The sequence below is a fragment of the Galleria mellonella genome, unplaced genomic scaffold (assembly GCF_026898425.1).
Source record: "Galleria mellonella isolate WM207_F2 unplaced genomic scaffold, CSIRO_AGI_GalMel_v1 utg36, whole genome shotgun sequence".
Taxonomy (NCBI): Eukaryota; Metazoa; Arthropoda; class Insecta; order Lepidoptera; family Pyralidae; genus Galleria; species Galleria mellonella.
The window spans coordinates 2,668,291-2,690,415 of record NW_026442086.1 but is presented as its reverse complement, the minus strand read 5'-3'; the positions used below and the strand labels follow the sequence as shown (position 1 = coordinate 2,690,415).

At 30.6% G+C, this 22,125-nt stretch overlaps 3 protein-coding genes across 3 annotated transcripts; all 3 read right to left on the bottom strand.

Annotated features, from left to right (window-relative positions):
* Positions 1–406: 406 nt before the first annotated feature.
* On the bottom strand, positions 407–6,184 carry LOC113520511 (pyridoxal kinase). The gene is made up of 5 exons (XM_026905859.3): positions 5,815–6,184; positions 5,363–5,465; positions 4,417–4,660; positions 3,219–3,485; positions 407–3,015 (listed from the first exon to the last, which is right to left on the bottom strand). The coding sequence occupies exons 2-5, from the start codon at positions 5,450–5,452 to the stop codon at positions 2,717–2,719; spliced, it is 900 nt and encodes a 299-aa protein (XP_026761660.2). The 5' UTR covers positions 5,453–5,465; positions 5,815–6,184; the 3' UTR covers positions 407–2,716.
* An 859-nt stretch (positions 6,185–7,043) lies between these two features.
* LOC113520657 (biogenesis of lysosome-related organelles complex 1 subunit 1) lies at positions 7,044–8,740 on the bottom strand. Its single transcript, XM_026906052.3, has 3 exons — positions 8,469–8,740; positions 8,274–8,346; positions 7,044–7,312 (listed from the first exon to the last, which is right to left on the bottom strand). Exons 1-3 carry the CDS (start codon positions 8,527–8,529, stop codon positions 7,060–7,062), a joined length of 387 nt encoding a protein of 128 aa, XP_026761853.2. The 5' UTR covers positions 8,530–8,740; the 3' UTR covers positions 7,044–7,059.
* Positions 8,741–11,495: 2,755 nt separating this feature from the next.
* Positions 11,496–21,317, bottom strand: LOC113520500 (acyl-CoA Delta(11) desaturase-like). The gene is made up of 7 exons (XM_026905848.3): positions 21,231–21,317; positions 20,325–20,553; positions 19,875–20,005; positions 17,996–18,201; positions 15,561–15,746; positions 13,643–13,799; positions 11,496–12,243 (listed from the first exon to the last, which is right to left on the bottom strand). Exons 2-7 carry the CDS (start codon positions 20,548–20,550, stop codon positions 12,070–12,072), a joined length of 1,080 nt encoding a protein of 359 aa, XP_026761649.1. The 5' UTR covers positions 20,551–20,553; positions 21,231–21,317; the 3' UTR covers positions 11,496–12,069.
* Positions 21,318–22,125: the final 808 nt, after the last annotated feature.

Genomic DNA, 22,125 nt, shown 5'->3' with positions numbered 1-22,125 from the left:
TAACGAAATACACAATTATAACACGGTAATAATGTATATGATAAGCCTCTAGATAAAGCACAAGGTTGTACTTATATAAAACATTAAATGATATATATTTCATCATAATTCTAACCAAAAACTAATGGAAGACTGCTAGTTTGGTCAAATTTATTTTAAATCCAACTACGCATTAGTAGCTTAATTTGTCCAGGTATTTTCACACTTAGCTTCGTGATGAGGCCATTGCACGCTTATTATTAGCTTATACATAGTTTATTATATGCTCTTATTCATATAAATGCTGAACGTCTGATAAACCTAGAGTTTAATAGCTAAACTATTTTGTCTCTTTCTCTTATGCTACATTTCCAATTTGAAAGAAAGTAACAAAACAATACAATAGCTAAAACAAGTTTGTAGTAGGTTTTAGTTTCTATGAATAAGGGGAATAATTTATAAAATAAGAAAAATTCATTAACAATTAAAATACCTATCTATAATTCGATGCATAATTAAAATATCTTTACTTCTATCGAATATAACTTAAAATAAACCCAATACAAAAAGATCGCGATGAAATCATCTCATAAGTTTGGGACTATATATATATATACTTTAAATTTAAAACACACTTTCACAAAGTCAGGGGTTAAAATATAACAATATAAACCATAGATTAAGATATCGGTAAGTAAGTATATAAGATCAGTTCTGTGATGCTATTTCTCTGCCTCTAAAATTAATATTTCAATTTGATATAATAGCAAAATCTTTATTTTAAGAACCAACATGAAAAAGTCAAAATTATTATAAATTTAATTTATGATGGTCTATAAAAGTATTTCGTGACAATATCAAATTAAAATATTAGATACAGAGAAACGGCGTCTCAGAATCGACCCCACTGTCACTGTAAAAATTAATTTTTAATAATTATAAATTAATTATAAAATATGATAAAAATAACAAGAACAATATTAAATCAACAATTTTCAAGCAACAAACATCGTTAACTAGTAATAATAAGTACTTATTGTTTATACAATTATAAATACATTTAGGTTTTAATTAATCTAAATAGAAGATGTAATGGAAAGTCTTTATAATATGAAATCCAGTCATAAAAATGAACATACTTTTAATTTTTACAGACAGATAGATACCATAAATGATTAGGAAACTAAGATTTATTGATAACACCTTCCCCCACTAACTAATTGGAAATTGTAATCTCCAATATTGTTTTAGCCAATTGTCCAAACTTATTTCGACAGTTATGGATAAACATTGAATCGAAATTAAAAAAAAAAAAGAAACCGTCTTCGATTCAACAGTTAACTGGCAATATATTGTAACTAAATTTTATAAGAGACAGAAAACATTGTAACTCGTAACGCTCAAGATGCGATGGACGTCGCCATCTTACTTTATCTCTATCTTAATAGATTTGTTTGCTACAGGATTTTTTTTAGTGCTTTACATTACAATCACACCGATGGTCTCTTCCTCAAACATGGGTACCTTGTGTTATGAGGAACCAGGTAACGAATATTCGGAGACACAACTTAGAACACCGGTGGGTGTTCTAAGTTGTGTCTCCGAATATTCGGATCGGCAACTGAACACGGAACCTCATTGACGCAAACCAACGTGCCTACTACTGTGCTATGGAGATTATCAAGGCTGTTTAGGGGGATGATTAGGATGAGTGTTATTTTTTTTTTATAGAAATAGCTTCCCATATTATATGGGACGTCAAACATGAAGTTTTCTTTTTTAATATAAAATGTTTCAATTTATTCTCTTCCTTGAGGAATATTAGTTTCATAAATACTATTGTTAGATTTCACAATGTAACAATTTTTCTATTTCACCTTGTATTCAGACATTATCTATGTACTTACACCTTTATCTTATTTGTGTAGACTAAATAATAGTTCTGAATAAAGATTATTATGCAAATAATAAAGTAAAATGTTTTATATTACTTAGGTACTTCGTTGATCTTAGAGATTAATGTATAACGTAATTAACAATTACACACGTAAAACAATAAGGCAAACCTTGTTAATTTTTAAAAGCTTTAACATAAATTATAATAAATGATTGAAGATAGTTTTGACATCATAGTATACATGTTATGGAATTCTGTTTTTTCAATCACTGGCTTTTCAATTACTTTATCTAATTATTAAAACACTTTTCTGCAATTTCATATTTTAGGTTGGGTTCAAGAGCATTGCAATATTTAAAATATTTCAAATTTTGTGTATCAAATCCGTACTACATCCATAATAAATAATCACAATGTGATTTTTAATAGTAATATCAATGCAGAGGTTGTAAATATGATATTTATAAAATATCATAATAAAACAGTGGAATTAGAGCTCAGATGATCTATAACCATTTAAAACTTTGATATTAATTTGATATTGTCTATAAATTTGTTCTGATTATCCTTGGAAATAATTTATTCAATTTTTTTCTGAATTTGTTCAGCAAGTTTGTTGGACAGTTTTTTTTTATACCACTGAGGTGGCAAACAAGCATATGGTTTGATTGATAGTAAGCAGTTACCATAGCATATGAACACTTGCAATACAGTGCAAGCACTACAGCTGCACTGTTTTACTGTGCTTGTTAAATTGAATTAATGATTGGCATTATTGTCTTCTGAATATTGTCTTTCTTTTTATAAATTATTAAAAGTTTAATTATGCTTACATGTAACTCAGTTTTTCTTAATTTCAACTGCCTTAATTTTTATTGTGGGGTTTTCAATGAAGCTTTTATTCTGTACAAGTCTCAGTTCGATTAGCGCTCGAGGAATTTTCCCAGTTGGATGCACAGCTCTCGCTTTTTCATAAGTGTTTTGTACAATGCTTTGAAGTGTCGCTATAGTTCTTTCCAGAGTCTCTTTTACATTGTTTTTAGTTTTGTACGACCATGCCAGAAAGAGCGCCGCGAATAAATCACCGGTTCCTGTGAATGACGCGTCTACCTTTGGTATTTCTATTTTATAGCAGGAGTCTGGAAAACAGAAAAAAAAACGGTTTTAATACAAATATTAAAATTAAACAAAAAGAATAAGAAATTACTTGTACAGAGACACAAATAGAAGTTAATATTTTAATAGGTACATAGCCATAGTAACATATAAGAAAATGTTTAAAATTCTCGAAAATTTCACATGATAAACTGCTAATCTATATTACTGTCATACCAAAAATTACCTTTTGTGCTAGCAATTCCAATCATACTGGTATCACTCCCTAAATCAGTACTGGATAACACAACAGTACTAATTCCTTTCTGATGAAGTAGGTTAATGGCCTTCAAAGCGTCATCTAGATTTGTAACCTTCACTCCTGTAATTAGTTCAGCTTCAAATTGGTTTGGAGTAAGAATATCAGCTAGTGGAACAACTACATCTCTGTACACTGGCAGGATTTCTTCTGGGACATACATTTTCCCATTATCTCCCATAACTGGGTCACATACTGTAAACAATAGAAGTAAATTGAAATATTTTTAACACCATAATTCCTTTCATCTCTCATAATATACCTTATGTGTAATATCCTTATATTTTTTTTTTTTTGTATTATTCTTTAAGTGGTGCAATAAAGAGTAAATAAATGGTAGTCTGGTGATACGTTTCAACCCTACCCTATTACATTTTTCTAAATTAATTATTTGCATATAATTTTGCTTGCATATTTTTGGAATTAAATTTAAGAAAAAATATTAGCGATTGTTTTGTATGAGTACAAGATCTCAACAATAGTACCACTTATAAGTATAAAAACTGTTTCTCGAGTTGAAGCAAATAATACACATTTCGGTTTTGATGATTCAGGGTAAACAAACATTGTGATTTCCGAATATTATTTATTGAGATGATCAGTGTGTTGTTGGAATAAATTTTCTAATCCAGTATAAATGGCTATAATTTACTCATACATAAAAAGATTTATTTTTCGCATAGAAATATATTAATGTACTTATCATGTTATCAGTTCCTACTGACAACAGTCTTATCAACTATTTTATTTCAAAGGACATTTTCTTCTAAATGAACAATAGATGTAGGTATAATTAACTTGTAAGTAAAAATAATTTTTGCAAAAATTGTGTTATTGTATTCATAATTAGGTACATAATATGCATAATAACCAATAACAGAATATAGTATCAATAATATAATATTATTGCATAAATCACATTGTATGAAATAAACTAAAAAAGGGGTTATATACTTAATATATTTTTATGTTAACAGCCTTGCTTTTAACTTTTTGGTCTTGAATACAAGATTCCTACATATTTAATGGTTTTTAGTAAATAAGAACATTAAGAACAAATTAATAATACATTAAAAATAATGAGTGTAATGAGTTTAGCATTTTTTTGCTCTATTTAATTACTTACCATAAATAAGATTTGGATTTTTTTGTTTTAATTTTGTAATTATGCCAGCAATCTGTCTCAAGGAATCTGGTGATCTGGAGTATCCAGTTAAGAAATGTGTGTAATAATCAACCTCATTTAAAATCAAACCTTCAACTAATTCTTCCAACTCTTCATTTTTTAATATATTTCCCTTGATATGTTTATAGCCTGTATGTGTTGAGAATTGCACTGTATTTATGGAATCCACTTCAAAACCCAGAACCTAAAACATGATGTGAATAAGATACATATGAAATATGATATAATGTAAAGTGACTTTGTCTATGTAAGTTTTTTAATATCAACATTATCATTAATTGTCATAATTAGAATTATACTTGTGATATAATTATTGCAAGTTATGGCATAGTGTTTCCAAATATATATGCTCTCAATAATAGTCCTTAGTGGGGTAGTCAGAGATATTTATGAACTATCACCATTGCAGAGAATGCTTTTTAATGGGTGAGAATGTAATGGTAACTTTACCCATGCTATTGATATATGCTGTGCAGGGCACTGGTAACTGATGATAGGTGATGATGAAAGCAGGTCAAGCTAGAGAAGTATAATTCTCATATGCGGAGGGAAAGGGATTGTTACTAATGGAGACTGAGAATCCCATTGCTAGCAATATACCCAACCAGGTTGACCTCCTCACGGTTCCCCCTGAAAACTATCATGGTTAATTTCAGATGAATTGATCATGATGGGCTAACTGGCCTGTTTTAATTCTCATCTATCACCTTTCACTGGTGCTCCGCTAGTGTATCCCCTTAGTGCAGGCGGGGCTACCATTCCATTTTCACCTATCAAAAAAATCCCATATGTGATATACATATTGCGTACATCCATCACAATAACCACCAGAGATAGTTTTTGCTTATGATTTAAACATAGAACTCTCTTTCTTTCATGTACTCACCTGTAGTGGGAAAATGGCACTCTTATTGCCAACATAGCCATGCACAACATGACTTTGAATAGAAAGAACTGTTGGGGTGTCCAGTGGCATTATCTTTTATTGACTGAAAAATAGTCACTCAAAGTTAAATAGGTAGTTTCGGATTTAGTAATATAAAAATAAAATAAATTGTGACTATATTAATATAGAAAGAACAATGGAGTAAACTTATGAAATAAATATTTTTAACGAAATCTTTATATTGTTATATTTGTAGTAAGGTAATATTTATATTTTATACTTATAGATGGAATTTAATTGCACAAAGTTGTTTCTAAAGTATACACAAGAAATTGTAAAAGTTATACTAACATTAAGTGCATAAAATTTCATAAAATTTAGATAAAATATCATGATAATAATAACTTCTCAGCGATTGAGTTAATAGTTCTATTTAAATAATTTTTACTTACGATTAAACTTTAGATGATAAAAATAATACACAAAATTGAGGAGAGTTCTCTAATGCAACACACTTTCTAAAGTAAGACACTTTGAGGTTGAAATTGAATAAATAGACAACTAACAATGAATTCAATAATAATTTTCATTCTCAGTCTCATTCACTATAGTTAGTTGTTCTATCTCTACTATTTTGTATAAGACAGCTTACTACTTTTAGGACAGTTATTATATTATTTTGTTACTAAATTTAATGAGTCATTTTTAAGTTTAAAAATAAATATGTCGATAAAGTGTTGTTTTTTCCATTTAATAGAATATAAATAGAAATTTATTTATTTAGTGTTTTTTTTTTAGAGATTGAGACAAATTAATCAAGTTACAGAGTAGGTACAACTGGTGACTGGGTGTATGAAAGTCTAAAGTTCAGCAGTTAGTTATCTGTCAATGTCATTTATGTCAAAAATGGTTGCTTACTATCTTTTATCTATGCTGACAATAGTGTCAAAGGCAATTATTGTGGTCGATAATACGCTTTCGACAGGGACATCATCATGTTAATGTCGTCTTTCTCTGACAATTTGGTTTGTAAAAGGAAATAAAATGTTGTTTAATAATATTCCTAAAATTCGCTACTAATTAATAAATACACAGCTAATTAATACATAATATTTTACAATTTAATAAATATTAGATCCTTATTCTGTAAGTTGTCAAGTATCCACAATACAAGTTTTGTCTACTTTTAAACGTATAAAATCAAGTTAGTCAGTTGAATTAAACATAATCAACGCATAATATTATCACAATAATATTTATGTTTGTGTAATACTTGCTTTTACTCGCGACATTGTTCGCATGACCGAAATAAATACGGTAATGTTCATTTACATTTTAAATAATAGGTATGTGTATAACAAATTTCATGACAATTGATTAAGTTATTCCTTAAAAACTTAAGGAACAAATTGTTAAAAGAGGTAAAAAACACATATTTAAAATATTAGCAGCCTTTACGACTTTTAGGCTGCTTTTTGACCTGTATATGTTTGTCCTTGTTTATATAATACATATATGTATATTAAATTTCATAGTGATTAGTTAAACCATTAAGGCACTAATAGCCAACAAACAAATAAATTTACCATTACATTTATAATATTAGTATGGATGTATGCTTATTGTAAATTAATTATAAATGTAATTTACTGTAGTAAGGATAGTAAAACCAAACAACAGCTTACTTTTAAATACTTTTATTGCATGTTACTGCTGGGTTGTTCTTGGGTCATTTCATACGCTTTTTCTAATGTATCTGTAATTATTTTCATGTCATTTTCAATACTTCTAGCCCAGTTTTCCACATCACCAATTTCTTTTAAAGCACTACTGAAATTCTCTACAAGTGCAAGCCACTGTTGTGTTTGTTTAGCAAAATTTATTGCTCCTTGGTGTAGTAATTTTGCTTCAGCATCCAATTTCTTCTGGTTTAAATAAGCCTGGGCAACTCTGAAATTAATTAAAAATAATTGTGTTTTATAATATTAATTTTAGCAATCATAGTTTTTAAATCTATTTCATCACATCAGCTTGTAACTGTCCACAGCTGAACATAAGCCTCCCCTTTGGGGAGTTTTGCTAGTGGTTTCTATGCTTGGCAGGCAGATTGCCAACTACAGCTGCCCATCTCTCATCCTGCTTTAGTCAATTGTTACAAAACCTACAAGATTAGAAGGGATGGTCTATTCAATGCCATGACCACATGGCAAAATTTTAGTCCTTAATAATTAAATAAGAACAATTTTCATATGATAGCTATTTCATAAGAATGGCATTAATATAAATAAATAGCAAAGGTCGACTATGTTTGAATACTATGAAGGTATTAAAATACCAAGAAGTAAAAAACAAATTTACTTTCACATTTATAATATTAGTAAGGATATTACTGGGAATGACAAATAAGTTGACAGTTAAGTGGTATCAATCAAACAGTGAATACTGCAGAATTTACAGAATATCGATATGTATCTGACATTTCTGAGCAAAGACTAGGGAATCATATTTCTAGCTATCTTATATTTCTAATGGAAACCCAATCTTATCATTTATAGAATATAAATTAATATGTGGCATATAATTTTTATAAGGGATGAAAGTATAATTTGTTTATTATTTGGCATGTTTAGTAAAGAATCATAAATATTTACAAATTGGCTCATAAATATCTCAAAATTATATAAAGTTCCTGTCTATACATGTCTGTTTCTATACTAACTTTTTCTATACTAGGTAACAATTTTTAATAAATTTTACTGTTTTTTAGATATTTTAGAGAATGTTTGTATAATTTACATGTTAGTGAAATGGTTTACTAGTATATATATCAAGCACATTAAAGTAGGTCTACTGTATGCATTTCTATCTGTACATATTTCTATAAAATTAATTAGGTAAGTAGATTACATACCCCACATTCAGATGATCTACAAGTGCTTGAGTTAAATCATTAGCTGCAGCAATACATTCTTTCCGTTTCTGCTCTGAAATCATTAATGACTTACATTTATTTAAATTTACTAATTATTAATGCTGTTACATTTAATCTGATATCTAATTCCAAAAATAATTGGGCAATAATTAAGTGATTTTCTTTGTTTCTTACCTTGTACAATTCGTTTAGCAGCTTGTTTGGTTTGATGTTCTTTTATGATAGATGATAACATTGTTCTTTTTCTTATAGGAACTATCTGTTTTTATTATGATATACTTTTTTACACTATGCTTATCGATACAGGTAAAGATTAATATTTTTAGCAGCAAATAATGGTTATAATTTCAACTTAAGTGCAATAGTTATATTTGTTGACCTATTTGAGATATTTTTGTTTGTTGACGTCTCAGAAAACTGACTGACTGAAACTGACTGTCTGAATAGAGTAATATGATTTGAATGACAAAGTGTGACATTTGACAGTCGGATTAGGACCAAAGAGTACGATCAATTCATAAAAATGTATATCCGCGGATTCGAATACGTATTCAGATAATTATTGGTCTAAATTTGTGTTTTTCAGCTTTTTTGATAACACTAGTATGAAAAAATATTTTGCGACCACCGACCCTTTGCTTTTTTTTCATATATTTTATAATGAAAAAAAAAAGGCAAATAATTTTTTTTTGGACAACATTTTTTTATGATGTATCATCAATCAATCATCAATATTCTTAATAAATCTATCTTTATAACTTTGTTTTTTTTTTTACTGAAGTAGTTTTCTCAACCCCGCTATAAAGGCTTTGCGACCCTCCAGGAGGTCGAATCGAACCTACAGGTTGAAAAATCTTTAATACGGATATTAATCTCTACTTTTTTACTCAGTTTATGTTAGATAGTTTTTTTTTTATAGATGATAATGGAATGGTATTAATGAATTGTATAGAGAGATCAAGAAAAACCCATTATTTAATAAACTATAATTTCTTTGTAGCATATACATATTTATTTTATGTAATGTTATTTTCTAGTTTTTTTACAGCTTTCATCTCATTTTGATTTTTCATTATTTGAATTTTTCTGGTGTGCTGGATAAAATTTGTTAACGTGGTTTAGAAATGATTCTTGTATACGAGGAATACATTAGCCGTTTGATATAAGATCTAAAGATAATATGTCTCTTTAGACATAGTCTCTCTAATCTGTGGATATAACTACTGAATATCTGGTTCTTAGATATTTAATAGCAGCTTGTCCCAATATAACTTTTTATTTTGACATTTTCTACTGCATGGTGATGATTAATTTGGTATTTTTGTTCTGTCTTTTTTATGTAATTTGAAGATAATTTACGCTTTTTAGCAACACTAAGGGTAATTAAGAATTTAAGAGCGCATAATATCGTTCCCAATTACTCGAAGTAATTAATATAAAACAAAATGGTCGCCATCCTTAATAATATTTTTAGGAAACATCAAATCACAATTTGATTTAAAGTTTTGGGTAAGTTAACTCTCAAACTCAAAAACATGATATTTACATCTGTTATATTCCACTATAAAGTTTATAACAGAAATGCAACAAATATTATTGACTCATCGTAATAGAGGGCGTGCGGTCTTTCACTCTCACTACTACATAAGGACTGAGGGTAACTAGATGAATCCTTTAGATAGGTACAGTACAGGCGGCAGGCGTTGTATGGAAGGGGGATACATTACACATATAATTGTTACCAATTACCCGCCGTTCTCAATTATTATACTCTCTCATACCAGTGAGGATAAATTTAGGTCAGTGAGTAACCGTGACGAATTAAGGTATAGTTTCTAGGACCATGCGTCGTATCCACCCTAAAATTATTTGGTACCTGGTGAACTTGTCCATCCGTCCTTCTGTTTGTATTAGCGTTGTATCTAAGCCATTACAAGTGCTATTAATTTGAAATTTGGAATTAATTTTAGAAATTGGTGTCCCACACCACAGAGGACCACACATATTGCGAAAAAAATAAATGAATAACTATTTTATTTTCTTTGCTAGAGGGTCCGAAAGCGGTAATCAAAATTTCAATATGGATCATATTAGGTTAAGAAGGATAGGTACATAGGTAATGTATATTATGATGAAGTCAAGTCGGTTGACTCATAATGGCGAATTCATTGGGAATTAACCACGATAGTTTCCAGAGGAGACCTTGTGGAGGTTGACTTAACAGGATATATTGCTAGGAATATCTTATAGCGCCTTAACGGCTTGGTCAATTACTATGAAATTCGATATATATATGTAGGATGGAGAAGGATATAGGTTACTTTTTATCCCGGTCAATAAACATTACGCACGCACGTTACGCAGATAAAATCGCGAATAAAAGGTAATCTTTTACAAATATCTGATTGAGTGGCCTTAAAATACATCGTATTTGGATATTTACGAATGGTAGAAGAGCGGGATTATTACACTGCGTTATACGGTTAAGCACATGATTGCATTGCATTAATTATAACTACACTAATGGAGGAGGCAGCGTATCGATTTTCGCTTATCGCCTACGAAGGCGCCAGCTGCGATTCCGACATCGGAAAAAGATTTTAACCTTGTTTCAATTTACTTATTTATTTTCACAAAGTAACAGGGTGTTGTAGCCATACGAATAAAACTATATTTAGGTAACACCTTTTTCTTCCGTTTTCTCAAAAGTATTGCGATATTTTGGGAGAGTAAAAAATAGGTACGTACATACCTACCTATCAACAGAATAAAAGTTTTCCTATCTACTACTTATGTTATTATTTCTTCTTGTAAATAAATGTGAAAATCTGTTTGTTTATTATTTTCTGGAATTTACTATTTTGGTATACCTACTAACGAGCACTTGGCATTGAGAATATTTATTGTTTGGTTCCTCATATCATAGGATATCCTAAGTTTGAGGACCAAGCGGTTGTTTGACGTTTATTATGTTGAGGATATTAAACGCATTTACGCTACGGGAACAAAACTGCGGGAAGGTCAATAATATGGTAGATTTTTTTAAGTCAGGTTTATAAGTCTCTACTAATATTATAATAAGGAAAGATTTAGTTGTGTTTATTCGTAATTTATAAACTTTCACCTATAGAAAGTTACATTTAGACTATATATTATTCTCAAAAAACTAGGGATTCTTACGAAAATTATAATAATGTAGCCTAAAGTATCAAAAATTTGTCTATTGTCTATAAAATACGAATTTATTTTTCTATCTCTACATATAGGTACCTACTATAAAATAATTTTGTACCAATTTCCTAGCAAAAGTTAACAAGAGGCGTAACGTTTCAAGTATGACACGAGTCAAGTGTGTATGTAATTAGTGCACAAGATCGATATGTGTCATGTCTGTACTAAATTAATGGAAATACCATTTTTAGTAGTAGTTATCTCTGATTTTCCTTTAAATCATAAATTGTATTGAAATATTAATTTTAATATATGTTAAGTTTGAGGTTTTATTCTCCATCTGATCACATTTTCTTTCATACTAGTTTAGGAGTCAGGCTATCGGCGAGAAATGAAATAAGTGTAAAATTTGCAATATGAACTTGCAATACATCTACCATATATAATTAAATTTATTATTTTTTAAAAAACACAATAAGTATTAACAGGTTAATGCCATATTTACACAATAAGACAATCATGATATTAATTCTAAACTTAAAAATATGTTACAAGTCAAATATTGTGAAGGTTGATACAACAACGACTATCATTCTTTGGTAGTTCACAATGTTTTCTTTTCTTCAGGGCTGTCGATGCGTCCGTACTTTTCCTTTAGTTTTTCTGTGAATTCCGGGTCATCCCAGCCCCATAAATAGTGCGTACCATCCCCTGTTCGTTGTGAACGTTGCTTTATGATGTCTGGTGATACACTTTTTAAATCGTAGGCTTGGCCGATCTGTATAAAAAAGTTAAAATTTAGCCGTTGAACAAATATGCATATAAATGTTAGCTTGCCATAGATGTGCGGTTTACATTACCTAAATATGAAACTTTTTGATTTAATCTATCATCAAAAAAATAATAAAAAGTGTAATTTATAGCGGTATATGCCTTACTTCATCCAGAGGAAGACTTTGTACAAAAGTCGATTGCTTGGGTACCTCTGTCCCATACGAATGGGACGAGTTTCCACCGTGAAGCAGTTGTGTTTGCATGGCTGTGTTTCGGTTTGAAGGGTAGGATATGGCGTGAATTTGCTGAGTACAGAGGAATAACACCTGAGTCCTCAGGAGTGGCAACGCATGGGAGGTATCATGGTCGAAAGAGTATACTCCGTTATGTTCATGGTACTGCTCATGTCTATAGGCGACGGTTACCATTTTCCATTAGGTGGGCCGTCAGCTTGTTAGCCATTCTAAGTTGTATAAAAAAAATTGCCATAAAAATGATCGTTGCGGATAAGTATAGTGGAAGAGAGAAATATTATTACAGGCTGATATAGCTTGTATAATTCGTCAAATACATAGGTTTTTTTTTTTTTTTTTTTTTTTTTTTTTTTTTTTATAGAACTTAGAATGGCAAACAAGCTGACGGCCCACCTGATGGAAAATGGTAACCATCGCTTATAGACATGAGCAGTACCATGGACATAACAGAGTATACTGTTTCGCCCATGATACCCCCCATGCGTTGCCATTCCTGAGGACTCAGGTGTTATTCCTCTGTACCCAGTAAATTCACGCCATATCCCACCCTTCAAACCGAAACACAGCCATGCAAACACAACTGCTTCACGGTTGAAACACGAATGGGACAGAGGTACCCAAGCAATCGACTTTTGTACAAAGTCTCCCTCTGGTACCATTTACTATAAATTTTATTTTAATATTGAAAGTGAAATGATAACCCCGCTTGCACTATTAGTATACACTGGCGAGGTACCAGTGAGGATGATAGGCGAAGATGAAGTCAGGCCAGTTAGCCCATGGTGGCGAATTCACGTGAACTTAACTACTACGGTATCTAGGGGGGATCACGTGGAGGTCGACCAAACAAGGTATATTGCTAGCAATGGGGCTGCCATTACTAACAGATCCTTTCCTCGACCTACTAAAATTTTAGTAAGGTTTCATCATAGGGATGACGATTACTACCTTAGATTATATTTCAAATATACTTTCTCTCTGTGATGTAGGTAGGCATACTCACTTTCAGATATGTATGCCTATCTAAGTTAAAATAGCATCTTGGTGTACCAAAAAACTATTTTTGGAAATTCAACGAGAAGGAAAGAAAACTGATTCAGACGTAGTACTGTACAAATTCATGTGATGTAATTTTACTTGTCTTCTTACCATAGCCATAGCATCAATGAACATGATCGTCGGCGTGAGCATATTATACAAAGGGTACTCTGTCGCCCTGTAATCCCATGGAAATGTGTGGTGATAGTTGTGGAATCCCTCTACGCAGATCATCCATGTACCAATATTGTCACGTGGGTTCAAAGATCTACAAAGAAAAGACAATCGTTTATATCTATTTTATTTCACGTAGATATATGGATATGATAATGTAATGGAAGCTATTCTATTTGATTCTTTTTAATATAGAAATAGTTTGGAAAAATTGTGTTCAAGGCCTAAAAATTCACAAGTTTATAAATAATAAAGATAATGTTTGTAATTTGCGTGGCAGTACCTATGTATATGTAAACTTTATAGAGACACTAATGTCACGTCTAGCTTTAATTTTTGTTGCACTTATAATGTAGATATTAATTGCTTTTTATGATTATCGTGGGTTATTTCCGTGTGGCCCCGTGGCTCGTGTGGTTCCAGCATAGAATGGGCCAGTCCTTCCTTTCCCGTGGGTGTCGTTAGAGGCGACTAAGGGAATTAAATGGTAGAGGGATGGGCAGCAGCGTCTTTCTTTTAACGTCAACAAAGCCTAACTGCGGTTGCCAATCTGTCTGCTAAGCGTGGCGTAACTCCCCTTACGGGGAAAGCCTATATTTAGTACTGGACAGTTAAAGGCTGATATAATAATTGTAATAATCTATGTTCTATGTACTACGATGCCGGTGAAATATGACCTTTTTGTCTTTGCTACCCAAATGATTAACGGATGTCATTGTAATTACAATACGTTTATTTCATAATAATTAATTTAATTAGATACCAGAATGTATAATTATGTAGGCAGGAATGAATTAAATTAAGGACGAACTTTGAACCTGGATAAAAGTGAAACTTGAAAACAACAACTTTATAACAACAGTTAATTTGTAATCGTGTATAGAGAAGCAGCAATATTTTATAAAATACACATATTGTAGTTAGCGTGGTTTAATTTCCACCAAGGTAGAAATTTACGTTCTTGCGTACATATTTACATATAATTATCATGGTAAATCTTCAAGAGTAATGACGAATAAGGGGGGATATTGTCTTGTAATATGGTTGTTATACGCGCTAATCTTTGGATTAATGAATGAACCATTCGATTTTAAATTATTTTTTCATTTTAAAACTCATTTTTGAGGAAAATCGCTTATCTTAATGGCCACGAACAAAACCGCGGGATACTGATAGTTTAATATTTTGATTATAATTTTTACAGGTAGCGATATTCATCATTTTCTATTAGAAGGTGAGATATTAATGCAACAAACTTGTTTACTAGTTCCAAATTTAAATATAAAATGAACTAACTAATCATATAGTAAATGTGAAGTGGGTTTCTTAAGTATTTTTACCTTCTTCAGGTATATCGGATTACACCACTGGAGGAGATCTTAAACTAACATATTGAGAATAAAATTTAGAATACACCGAAAGTAGTATATTTGCATTTTTATTCGTAAATTATATTCTTTGTATTTGAATAAACAATGCGCCAAACTATATTTTCACATAGAAATTTTAAATAAGTTCTAATTGGCACATTTCTACCTGTATATACTGTACAAGTGTACAGTATATAAAAGTGCCAATTATAATATACCAATATTATGTGTCAATTGGAATATACTTATATTCTAATGGTAAATTTAAAAAACAGTTTTGAATTATATCAATGAGTGAATTTCTCTTTCGACATGTAACAGACGAATCTGTCAGCAAATACGTTTTATTATCGTTTACATGAAAAAATTTCTTATCTCGTTTTATTTGTATGGGACAGCGAAAACGTATTTAAAAATATATTCGTTTGCAACTCGTCAGATGTTACTTTCAATTTGACTACAAATTTAAAGATTACAATACTTACTTGTCATAAGGCCTGTATCCAAATGTGTGAGCAAAACTATTGATACTCCAGACAACGTTGATTCCAATTGTGTACCGTAGGATAGTTGGGATAAAGAACGCGTTCGTCCACGTTTCATCCCAAAAGTATACAGGTATGATCGTCGGTAGAACGAAACATAATAAAGGCATCATTTTCATATAGTGCCTGCCAAATAAAATTATATATATTAAACCATAAAATTGAGAGTCGACCATACAATCAACAGCTTCAACAGTTCTATTGATGGCAAGAGTCGAAATACTGAAGATATATTACGCGTATGTCAAGCCTTGCATATTCACCAAAGGGAGACGTTGTAAAAGTTGTTTGCTTGGGTAAATCTGTCCCATTCGTGTTTCTACCATGAAGCAGTTGTGTTTGCGTGGCTGTGTTTTGGTTTAAAGGGTGAGATATGGCAGTGAATTAACAGGATACAGAGGAACAATAACTGAGTCTTCAGGAGTGGCAACATATGGGAGGTATCATGGTTGAAACAGTATACTTTGTTATGTTCATGGTACTGGGCATGTCTACAAGCGGCGGTTACCACTTTCTATCAAGTGGGTCGTCAGCTTGTTTGCCATTCTAAGTTGCATAAAAAAAAACATTTTGAGAGATACTGTCTCTTAAAACATTATTTCTTAGGGTTGACACAATGCATTTTACTTATTTCACTGTTAAATTCACAAGCTGCTTAGCGGTAGAGTTATAAAAATGAAACAGATGTACCTATTAGCGTATAAAAGATTATTTCTTGGGAAGGATTTGCTTCTTAAAATAGTCTCTATGTTACTTTCAGACATGTAATTCAACTCGCATCTTGAGGTGGGCGCTAAACATTTCTTAGGTAGGCAAGGATTACACAGCCCCACTCTTATATACGCCTATGGAAATACTAACAGGTAAAAACAGCAATAATAATAATTTCTAATTAATCAGAGGGACGAGGGTAGACTTGCCTTTTGCCAATTTGGCACGCAATATGTGCTGTATTTTGGGTTCTAATGTGTTCGGTGGACTGTAAATAATTCTAATGCTACGTTCAACAAGAAAAATTTATCAATAGTTAAATATCTTCATTCTAAATAATATATGTAGTAACTCATTCGTATTTCGTGACCTTATATTTGTTGAAAATAATTGAACAATTTTCAAATAATAAATGTGTTTGAATATACTTATAGACTTTATATTTGTGTATGAGCTGTACTATTTAAGTTATTGAAGAATATTTCTTAATTTTATCTAGACATGAATATTTATAATGTAGGTACAAATGTAAATTTCCGACTATTCACACTTGACAACAAACAATATTTCTTTATTTACAAAAGTAATCTTACTTTTGGATTCTACAAATGTAATGATCGCTGTAAATTAGTATACAGTAGAACGAGAATTCGCTTTATCTAAAAATAAACAAAACATAAGCTAAAGGTCTAAGTTTTGTCTAACAAGTGATAGATTCTGCATCATTATGTAATAATTTATTATCTGTGATAATAATAGAAGTCTTATTATTTTATCACAAGAATAAAGTTTACTACTCAACGTGCATGGTTAATGACTAGAAAATCTTGTTTGCTTTTGTCGTCTTGGGATTTAAACTTGTTTATTAGCTTGCTGACGCTTCGCTCTCCATGTTAATAAGATTCATATAGTATATAAATAAAGTAGAATCTTGTTAAAATATTTTTTTACTTTCTATATAAAAATTACTAAAGATACCTACCTATATACTTCATTGACCATTATACTAGTGACGATAAAATGTCTAATCAGTACTTAGTAATATATTAAATGAATAATTTTGTACACCTATCAGAATTGCGAAGTTAGTCAAACGTAGGTTAATAGGTAGATATATAGATATCGATCCAACAATATATTGGAAATTAGATAATATCTTACCAAAAATCGTTATACAGATTACAGTGGCTCTTATATTGATAAAATATACATCGTAATTTATTAATATTATATATGTGAAAATGTTTCGATATTTCTGTATTTGTTATTCAATTACGCTTAAACGGTTGAGTGGATTTGAATAAAATTTGGTACACGGGTACATTAAATTCTAACCACAGAGTAGATAAATTTCGTATCAACTTCGTGATTCTATCTTAACATATAGGATACTTTATGACTTATGCTGGTAAAGCTGCAGGAAGTGCTTAGTTAATATAATATGTGAAAGTATGCAAAGATATTTAATGAAAATTGCATGTATAGTTTTCAGGTGGTGGTGGTCCTAAATTTGGACGTAATATCTTTGTAATCCTAAACCATAGGTAAATTCGCTTAAGTTTAGATGAATCATAAATCGATTCTGAAAAGTGCAAATAATTTTCTACAGACATAATAATAACGTCAGAAAGACGTCAGTAAGGTTACGTAAAAATAATTCTTACTTCTTTTGAAACATAACAACAGGATCAGCATAAAGGTCTGAGAGATCTATTCTGCGTCCTCCTTCGATAACTTCTGGACTCTTCTTGCAACAGAGCCAGCCCATGTGGGAGAAAAACAAGCCTCGTTCAGCGTTGTGTGGATCCGCATCTGTGTCTGCATACTTATGGTGGGTGCGGTGATCTCTCGCCCACTCAAATATACAATCCTGTTAGGTATTACCAAACAAAAAAAAATTAAGTGCCTAATCATGCAAAACTGCATACATGCTGGTAAGAGACTAGATACTTGTCGAAATAAATATACTAACGCTCAAAAGTATTTGGCCACCTTCATTTTGTTTAAGTTACAAACAATACATTTTAAAGAAATCTTTTATTAGGTTTCATTGTTTGTATAACACCGTAAAATAATTATCTACAGTACAATCCTAAACAGCTTATTGCTATTTGCCGACTCTTAGCCATAAAACCATAATAATGTTATTGTCGGAATTTCATCAAAGTTATCTATGAAGTCGCAATTTTGTTTTGATTTAGTTATTGAGAAATAAACAAAATATAAAATACTACTTCAATTACTTTTACGTTAGTTATCTGATGTTATTTGACCAGAAGACACGCTCTCCATAGCTCAATACTTAAAATCTACTAATATTTTTTTGTTTTCACTTCAGATTTACATGTTTGGGAGAAAATGAGTAAAAGTAAGGAATATTCCCAAAAGATAAGGGGCATAATAATCGGCCTTCATAAGTCTGGTGAAAGTAATTGTCAGATTTTAAAACTACAGAAGATATCAAGACAAACTGTTGATTTTATTGTTAAGAAGTTTACGGCTGAAGGAACAATTTGCAATAAATGTCGTTCAGGCAGACCGAGAACCACAAATTCCAGTGAAGATTTTTGAGTATAGTTATTAATAGCAAACGAAATAGACGATTAACTGCACCGGAAATAGCAGCACAGTTTAATGCGGATCATGATAAACAAGTCAGTGTATCCACAGTTTTAAAAAGGGCATTCTGTCGCAAGACTCAAGGGATGCAACCGCTTAAAACCGCTTTTTAAACTTATTAAGATAAAGGAGAGACTTAATTGGGTGAGAGAGCACAATAATTGGACAATAGCAGATTGGGATAAGATCCTCTGGACGGATAAATCAAAATTTGAAAATTTTTGAACAAAGCAAAGAGTTTTCGTAAGACGACAATCGAACGAAAGGATGAATGATGCTTGTACTGTGGTTTCAGTTAAACACGATAGAGGGTCTGTGGTGATTTGGGGATATTTTGGTGGCTTCACTGTTGGAAATTTTGTGCGAATACAAGGAATCTTAAAAAAAGAAGATATTGGAAATCTATAACAAAATATTGGAAAATAGTGCAGTGCCTTGTGGAACCCAAATGGGTAATTAATAATTAATAACAATAATTGGTCCAGGATTGATATTTCAACAGGATAATCCACGTCCACATATATACATACTTCTATAAGAATGTTTACGTGTTTTTTGTTCCTTTATTAATTATTAAGCATTTTTCCAAGATTTTTCTATTTAGAAATATTCATATGGATATTTCTGGAGTAGGTATTTAATTTAATATTTATTTATTTATTTTTATTATCGTAGTATAATCTAATATACACACTATCCTCCATATCAACATCAATTTTAAATAGTAGACACATTAAATTAAAATTACAGAACAAAAATGTTACTTTATTATTAACTTCAGCTAACGTTACTGAACAAAACTGTTATGGAAGTTTGTATTTATCTATGTAGTATAAAGAAAAAATTGCAGCAAAATTGAAAAAAATATATATTCATTTTTATATTATTTTAGTAATTTATAGCGTTTATAATTATGTTAAATACCTGAAATCCCATAGTTTGCCATATCATGAGAAGTATTCTCAAAGGAGTCCGTGCCTTAAAACTTCTGTGTGTCCACAAACGATGAGATCCAGCGCCGATGCCGATGGCGCACATTAAATGTACTGCAAATGCTGAAATGTATATTTACTTTCAAAAATAAATAAGTCCTTACAATCGCATACTTAGTCGAAATGACTACTAGAAATATATAACTTTATGTATTACTTCTCTAGAATTTTTTTATAGAAATAAGAAAAGCAAAATTACATAAGGTATTTTTGGAAGGGTTTAATGTAAGTCGAATCGAAATGAACATAAATTTTCGCTTGGTATGGGCGATATCGAAATGGGTGATGACTTCGTTTTTTCGCTATAAATATATAGATATTGAAGCGGTACTGAAATTAACCATGTCTACTTGTGGCGTCTATTTCTGTCTATTGTGCTTACCGAATACATTTGTCTGCCATTTTGCTGAAGTAAATACTAAGTATATTCCATATAAAGAAGCGAGGTGCAGATAAAGGAACCAAAAAATGTTGAACCACACGTATTCATGTTTTTTTGGCGTTGCCTTTTTTAAGACTGTTACATCTTTAGCGAGACCGAGATCAGGTGTCTGTGTGTCTGTTTCGAATAAAACTCCACTTGGAATTGGATCAACTAAAGGTGGCATAATCTGAAATTAAATAAAAAATATTAAATGTATCTTTATACTCTGTAAGAAGGCATAGTACAAGAAATGCTAAGTTTTCGACTATATTTTTTTTTATGATACTTAGGATAGCAAATAAGCTATTTCAGCCATTATCCGTCCATTGCTGGACATAGGCCTCCCCCATAGACCGCCAAAAAGAACGGTCCTGAGCCACCTGCATCCACTGACTCTCTGCATCATATTTGAGGTCGTCACTGCATCTAGTGGGGGGTGGTCCTGCACTGTGATAATAATATAATATACTAATAATAATGTATTTTAATGTATGTGTATTTTAATGTATATAAACTTAATATAAAGCATATTTTGGAGGTTATATGTTTTACTTCACATATTTTTATACAGTATTTTAATTAACAAAATGTTTTCCTTAAAAATAGTGTAAATATTCATTTAGAAGCACAAAATTTTTTTTTCTTAAAAAATATTTAATTTTATCATTAAAATTAAAAAAATAAAACAATATTTTTCGAAAGAAGCAATCTATAACAGTACCAACGATAGTACATTGTATGTATATACCTATCATTCTAAATATAAATTCATTATTAAATATTATCTATAAAAAGTAATAAATAAATATAAACTTTTTACTTGTGGGACACTTGATATAAAAAAAATAAAAGTATAATACCTACTTGTTTAACACAACGCGGTTCCTGAATGAATAATTTTATTATTTAGCTTATCCTATATTTATAAGCTAGTAATTATACAAAATTATTTACTTGCCGACGTTAATAGGTTAATGAATGTGGGCTCGTGAATTTATTACGAAAGTATCTTTTTTGTGATTGTATTCAAATCGTATTCAGTTACCTAATCATACCGACAACGTGACAAACTTTATATCACTTTATGTTAGCTCTGCTCTACCCGTGACTTCGTTTTCTTTATATTCAAACATCTTATTTTACTATTATTATGAAATTGTAACTAGACGATGTCTGTACATGGAAAACTGTAATGATAAATTTTAAAGAAATTATTGTTTTAGTTTCTGTTGCTCTTATTGTCTGTCTGTATGTTCGATTTGGCATCACACAAAAATTACAGCACCAAATTGAATGCGGTTTTCACAATTGTTATGTACAGGATATTAATTCATAGTGAGTTACAAACTCACTGTGAATTAATATCCTTTTTATACCAATTAGTTTTCTGCTAACTTAATATCTAAATATATTTCGTACATATTTGTATTTTTTGTTTCAATAGTCACTTACCTTCAGATGAGCCGCATGCTCGTTTGCCCCCTGTATTATAAAAAAATATAAATAAACGTAGAATAACGTACTACATACTAATATAGACTTATTATAATGTCCTTATTTAAGATGCAATCATGAAAATAATACAAGAAAAGGGTTACATTAGTGTGCGTGTTTTGTAATTGTGTGCACCTGAAAAATTATATTGAATTGAAGTTGCAAAAGTAGCAAAAATTCACGTACTTATTTGTTATAATTTTAGTTTCCGCAAATTTTTTACCAAATATTTTTGATTATTCTATAATAATGTTTTAAAGAGATA